General features: G+C 40.7%; 1 protein-coding gene across 1 annotated transcript in view; it reads right to left on the bottom strand.

Annotated features, from left to right (window-relative positions):
* NHSL1 (NHS-like 1) overlaps positions 1 to 7,140 on the bottom strand; it is a 159,526-nt gene extending 152,386 nt beyond the window's left edge. Inside the window, exon 1 of the mRNA XM_011978414.1 lies at positions 6,313 to 7,140. Coding sequence (XP_011833804.1) covers positions 6,313 to 6,514 — 202 coding nt within the window. The 5' untranslated portion in view covers positions 6,515 to 7,140. The remainder of the gene's footprint in view (positions 1 to 6,312) is intronic.
* Positions 7,141 to 7,426: the final 286 nt, after the last annotated feature.

The raw sequence follows: 7,426 nt of genomic DNA, 5'->3' as shown, positions 1-7,426 counted from the left end.
ACCCAACTAAATTTTGTATTTTTAGTAGAGATGGGGTTTCACCATGTTGGCCAGGCTGGTCATGAACTCCTGAGTTCAAATGTTGCGCCTCCCCAAGTGCTGGGCTTATAGGCTTGAGCCACCGGTACCAGCTGGTTTTTGTATCTTAGAAAGATCACTCTGGAAACAGTGTAGACTCATGGATGGATCAAAGGGGAACAAGAGTGGAGAAAGCAAAAGAGAACAGAAGATCATTTAGAAATCCAAGTAAGAGCCGATAAGGGCCTAAACTCTATGAGGACAGACATCCAGGTTCAAACACAGCAGACCTTTAGGAGATTAAACTGAAGTATTTGATAGAAAAGACTGTAGTTTTGAAAAAAACTCCAGGCCAGCCATGGTGGCTCAGGTTTATAATCCCAGCATTTTGGAAGGCCAAGGCAGGAGGATCACTTGAGGCCAGATGTTCAAGATCAGCCTGAGCAAAAGAGAGAGACCCCATCTCTACAAAAATAAAATAAAATAAAAAATTCAAAAAGCATGGTACCCTGTGCTGATAGTCCTAGCTACTCAGGAGGCTGAGCGGGGAGGATCCCTTGAGCCTGGGAATTCAAGGTTACAGGGAGCTATGATTGTGCCACTGCACTGCAGCCTGGGCAACAAAGCAAGACCCTGCCTCTAAAAAAAAAAAAAAAAAAGGAAACAAACAAACCCCTCTAATTTGACAGAACATGTTATAATTAAACCAAAACACCCTGAAATGACATGGAAATATATTTTATAACAATTGCATGAGACATAAAAATTAACCCTAAATAATATGCAAGATCTTTTAAAATTATAAAAAGCAAACTGTTGGCCAGGCATGGTGGCTCACGCCTATAATCCCAACACTTTGAGAAGCTGAGGTGGGTAGATCACCTGAGGTCAGGAGTTTAACACCAGCCTGGCCAACATCGTGAAACCCCGTCTCTACTAAAAATTCAAAAATTAGCCGGGCGTGGTGGCAGGTGCCTGTAATCCCAGCTACCCAGGAGGCTGAGGCAGGAGAATCACTAGAACCCCAGAGGCAGAGGCTGCAGTGAGCCGAGATCATGCCATCACACTCCAGTATGGGCAACAGAGCAAGACTTCGTCTCAAAAAAAATAAATAAAAGTAAACTGTTCATAAAGATCAATTTCAAAGGTTTCTGTAACTTAGCAAAGACATTTTAATGGAAAAGAACATAGGTTACTCAGTTCCACACCCAAGCCCTGACAATAAGTTGCTTCTTTTATCACTCTTAAGATACTTTTCATAATTTTCAAAAAAGATATTTTTCATAATTTAAATGTCTCTTCTCAAAACAAATGCACAAAGTTTTTAAACTAAAAAAGGAAGGATACTAGACAAAATATCATTTAAATCGAACTTCAACAATTTAATTTGCAAATAAAGACATTTTACAACAAAACAAGGCAGTGAGACAACAGAGTCCCAACTTCAGAAAAAAAAAAAATAATCATCAAAGGTCAATAAAGGGCAGTCTCAACAAACCAGATAAAATATTAAGTGGCACTCACTGTGTGTCTCTTTCACAGAATGTCAACTTCAGTAGGAAGTAAGAAGAATACCATGACATTCACTGATCTCTTTTGTTAACACACCACGGTAAAACTTCCTTTGGCTATTTTTCCGATATATGTAGTAACCCTTGGAATAAATAAAACTTACTGATCCTGTTTCACTCTTAAATTTGTGATGCTACTTAACAATATTTTTCAATATTTCTTAGGTTTTCTTAATGCCATAAAGAAGCTATTTTTTATGGAGGTTTTTTTTTTTTTTTGGTTTGAGACCCAGTCTTTATGTTTGTTTGGTTTTGAGACCTAGTCTTGCTCTGTTAACCAGGTTGGAGTGCTGTGGTGTGATCTTGGCTCATTGCAGACTCGACCTCCCGGGCTCAAGCGATCCTCCCACCTCAGCCTCCTGAGTAGCTGGGACTACAGGCGCACACCACCACGCTTGACTACTTTTTCTACTTTTTGTAGAGACAAGGTTTCGTCGTGTTCCCCAGGCTGGTCTTGAACTCCTGGGCTCAAGTGATATGCCCACTTCGGCCTCCCAAAGTGTTGGGATAACAGGCATGAGCCACCACACCTGGCCCAGGAAGCTATTCCTAAATCCCACCATTTTAAGGAATTTATTATCAGAAATAAACCACAGCTATTTACATGGAAACAAGATCTTGACTTTTGACCCAGCTGCTTTTGGTCTTTCAAGTCATTTTTCTCCACTGTAATATCTGGACATTAGTAATCTAATTATGCACAAGGATCCTTCTTTCTGCTACTATTTTATTAGGAGAATAATTGGGATGAAATTACTTTAATAGATCCAACTCCCGCACTCAAAAATTGGTTATCTAGTATATGGATTATTCATTACCCTTGATACCTAGTATGGCCATTCTCTGGCCATTTTTGTAGTGGCTGAGAAGGGAGGGCACTGACATTCAAATGATTCCAAGCTGGTAACATTACTAGTCTGTATGATAAAGTCCAGAAGGAAAGGATAAAACATTGTTTGAAGCAAGGCTTTGCATGTCAATTGCCCTCTCTATCTGCTGACCTGTCAATACCAGGATCATCAATCACGCTTCTGCCCAGCTAAATGGAGAGCTGGGGATACAACAAAACAAGCTCTGCTCAATGAGAGGACAGACACCCCATTATGACTCCACCTCTTTCAGTTTTATTTGAGTGAGCAAGAAAGGGGAAGCACAGAATAAATACTACTAGTCATTAGTTTTCCTCAAGGACCTTCCACAGTGCTAGAAAAGCAGCAGGTACTCATTAAATCTTGTTCAGTTAAATGCTAACAGTCAGAAGACCACGAAAACATGAAAATGTTCCGGATAAACTTCCTTTATCTGGACCTTCTCTTATCCGGACCTTCTCATCTAGGTCATCGTGTTGCACTTTTTCACAATTATCCTACATTCTCTCTTTAAACCCCCACTTTAGATGTCTTATCTGCTTCTCCATTTAAGCATGAACTCCATGACTTCAGGGCCTGAGTGCTATCTTTCTTTGTACCCTGCACATAGTGTTCAGTAATGATTCCACCAATAAATGCTCTCACAACTTCACATGAAAAGTTACATATTGTCTCATCTACCACTGCATTCCACTTTTTTACTATAAAGAAGATACTGATTCACGCCCTTAATTTGTATGGCTAATTAAGTTAAAACCTCATCTACTACTGCAGTGGGTCATATCATACTAAGAATATAAGAATTGATCATTGCTGTTACCCAATTCATTCTTACCTCTCCGAGTATAAACAGGGATTCAAGAGAATTTTGAAACTTGTAGTGTGCTGTCAAACACACATACAAAAGAAAACATACAGATGCTTACTGGTGGCTGCTTTGGACCTATCAATATGTATCTTGTAATTACTTTTTAAGCTCAGGAACAGTAGTCTAACTAGAAAATGCATACTAGTAGCTTCTAATCTTAAAAAAGATTCTCAAAAGAAAGAAGAATCTCAAGCACTATAATTTTATCCTTAGTTTCTTGACATTAAATCATAAAGCTATTGGTTTGTTGTACCGAAAGATATCCATAAGGGTAACCACTTCAAAACTTTATTTTCATGTTCCTGATAACAATCCAGCATAGAAATTCCCTATTAAAAGAGCTTCTGTTTCAGAAATTGAATGTGTCTCATACAACACACTGATGGTAGGAGCTCAGCAGGCTAATGGTGCAAAGCATACCTGGAGACAGTGGGCAGGGAACAGGCAAGCAGTGCGGCCTGGCAGCAGCTGCTGGAGGGGAGGAGCTGCAGAACCGGACCTCCACCAACCACAGATCCCGCAGGGGGACCACTGATGCGAGGCTGGCTTGTTAAGCTACAGTTGCCCTACCTCGAGCTGTCACTGCATAATGGTTGTGGGTGGGGGTGTGTGTGTGTGTGAGAGAGAGAGAGAGAGAGAGCGGGGAGGAGGGAGAGCAGGTTTTTGGCAATCTGTATAAATCAAAAAATGTTAATGTAAGTTAGGGGGGTTGCGGAGTAAACTGAAAGGAAGGTGGATTAGGCTGTGCGTGATCTGGGCAGACAGATATAAAAGATGCTACACATTCCCATCAGACCAGTGTGCCTCCCAGTGCATATTTATTTGCAACCAAATCCTAACGTGGCCACTGGGCATTCTTAGTATTGCCTGATAATCCTCGCTAGAGTGTCAGCCTATTTGATGCTTCTGAGAAAAAACTTCATCTCTGCATAATTTTTCTTGAAGACTTTTCCTCTTTTGATCTGCTCACATAAACAAATGTCACTTCTGTATTTCTCCAAAGAAAGGAATTGTGTGGAAAAAAGATCAACTGTTATAACATGCCCCTGAGACAAGATGTCAAAGTTGGAAGCCAATTTTCTTTTGTAAGTCAAATGTGAAAACAGAATATAATGCCATGAATTTTGATGTATAAGCAGCTTTTTAAGGATTCTCTCTGACACCATATGTCAAAAATCATATTATTCATGCCCAATTATTTTTTAAAAAACACATAAACTTACACCATGTATTATGCTTCCATTTATCTTCATGAAGCTACTGTATCCCCTATTCCATTAAGGGATAAAGGGCACAATCTTTTGTATTGCTACGTAAGCAAGTCCTCCCTTCACAAGTCACCCCTGTCCTTTACAATGACTTCTTTATTTTCCACAAGTCACGTGTACAGTATTTGCTTTATTTCCCAACTAAAACTAATACATGCAAATTCAGTCTCTGTTCCTTTAATGCTAATTCAGATGAAGCATCTACAGTAGAAATCCTACAGCCTCGTGCTCACATGTATACAATCATTAACAGAGACTTGACAGTGGTTGATTTCAAGTCAAACAAGTCCTAAAAAGCGACCTTCGGCAAAGCCCAAAGGAATCAAAACTATACCCTCTCGCGACCACAGCACTACTGAATCCACCCTTCAAACATTTTTGTTTCAAACATTACAACCCAATCATTTACCAAAACCACAGCTTATTCCTGATTTAGAAAAGTAAAGTTCACGGACTTACTAAGCTATACAACTCCAGCCAGAACGCACAAATGCCTTTTCTAAGCCTGGCAATCACACAGCATTTGAACTGAAAACCCACATTTTTAAGCTCAGAATCAGTGGGTCATTGTCGATCACCTTGTTGATATAATAAACAGCTGATACTTTCAAATATTATTAGCTAGTCCCTCTTGTGCCATAGTTTAATAGACAAGAACAAATAGTTTACACACATTCACCCTGAAGAAGGGCTGCATTAACACTTAGCCTGTGCGATATAATTACTATACTCATAAGCACATATTGAACTTAGTTGATTCTCTCACGTTTCAGTAGTTCTGCTTTCCAAAGCAGGGGGAGGCACAGGTCCCTGAAAGACTCCAGCAAGGTTTCTCTTGGCACGGGGAAGAATGTGATAAACAGGGAAAACACAATCACGCGGAATGTCTGGACTTGGTTCCTTTGTGATACTTAAATAGCACTCCCCTACTGGGCTTTACCCACTGCACTGAATGCAGAAACCATTTTAGAGCTTAACAATTCAGTCTCTACAAACACCAAGAGGAAGAACTCAGAAAATCTAAATATAAAATAGGGGTATGTTAAGAAATATTGACCTGTTTCCCTCTCTCCCAGCAGGACTGGTATTTTTTTTTTTTTTCATCTTGGAGGCAAAACATGTTAATCCTGAGAACAGAGTCAACGTCAATCTGAAAAGAAACTTGATAGAAAACTAAAACTCTGGTTAAAAGAAGGTGGAAAGGAGAAAAAAAAATCCAAAAACTCCTTGGGACCAACATATCAGGGTTAAGCCCCTTGCGTGTTCATTTTCCTTGATGTCATAGCCCAACACCAGCTTAATTCAAGCATTCATGTAATTCATCAATCTTAGAAGAAGGATGCAAGAAGACTATGTACGATTCCTGAAGTTTTCTCAGTGCAGTTTTACAAGAGCTCCACGTTCTAGCCCCAGATTGCTATAAGGGCAGGAGATTCTCTTTGGGGTGGTGGTTTATCATTGAACTTTTCATAAGTCACATGAGCATGTGGCTCTGATGGAGGGAGGGAGGCTGCCGAGAACAAATAACAGCTACTTTATCCTTCTTTGAATGATACAAGATACAAGCTCAAGCTGAATCGCTGAATTCCAATACAAAAACAAACATTTCAAAAGAAACTCCTAATGGGGGCAAAAATCATGAAGGGGGAGTGATAGAAACAAAGAATTCTACATAACAAACTTTTTCAAATGTTTAAATTTTTAAAAAATCGAGTCACCTTTTCTGGGCTGGGCTCTGTATATCCAGTTTTCGTCATCCACTTCCACCTGCTGCCCACAAACCGAGAGCTCTCCATCACTGCGAAACAGCCTCTTTGTCTGCCTGGACAAGGAGGAGAAATTTATCCAACTCACAGCACGTGAGAGAGAACCTGCATTCGGCTTGAGTCTGAAGGAACCTGAAGAGCCTTCCTTTTTCATCTTCTTTTCAAAATCAACTAGAGACAAAGAACAGACCAGCAAACAAAACGCTGGGTTTTTTGCATTGGCCCAGGTCCTCTCCACACGCCTGCTGTTTCCCTCTTAGACAACGCTGACAGTCAGGCGCGGCATTATCCAAAAAGACGGCTTCTGTGTCACCCAATTAAAAAGAAAGTGAAAAGGAGGGATTAAGAAAGAAAAGAAAAATGTTTTACCCTAGCCACACTGTGGACTCCGTTTCTAGATCAGCGATATCCACGGCCAAAAAATAATAAATAAATAAAAGTATAATTTAAAAAATGAAACAGGGTGTTCATTTCAGGAGCACTTGTCAGGACTTTGCAAAACACAAAGCCAGGGCACTCCGACTCTTTGGTGTGTCCCTAGCATCCCAAACTGTAATCCTACTCCACTCCTGGGCATCTTTCCCCACCAGGGCAGAAAGCCAGCTGTCGGTTGCAGAAAGAAGGAACTCCTCGCCCTAGAGAAAAAGATTCAGGGTCAAGCCAGGCACCCAGTTTACAGTTCACCCACACGGTCACTTGGGAGAAATCAAAGAGCTCAGCTCACTCGCCCCAGCACAGGGCAGAATCATAAACCGCCCACTTGCTCTCCTTCCCGTCTGTGAAGCGCTCGTTAAGAGCCGCAGGACTCCGCAAACAATAAAACCGGCTGCGTGGCTATTGCTTGGATTACAGAGCAAGCACTCCTGCGAAAGACGATAGGCTTTCCTGACACCAAAGGCACCTCATTGGAGACAGAAAACTCCGCCTCTCCACAGTCAATACTTCAGTGGCAGCTCAAACTTCTGAACTTTAGCGCAGTTAGGGGTATGCAAGTCTGTGCAGAATACAGACTTCTGGGCATAAAGAAAAAGAACTTGATTATTAATTATCAAACCATACTTCTGAA

The sequence above is a fragment of the Mandrillus leucophaeus genome, unplaced genomic scaffold (genome assembly GCF_000951045.1).
Source record: "Mandrillus leucophaeus isolate KB7577 unplaced genomic scaffold, Mleu.le_1.0 Scaffold194, whole genome shotgun sequence".
Taxonomy (NCBI): Eukaryota; Metazoa; Chordata; class Mammalia; order Primates; family Cercopithecidae; genus Mandrillus; species Mandrillus leucophaeus.
Note: the sequence above shows the minus strand (reverse complement) of the source record. Positions and strands in the feature narration are given on the sequence as shown.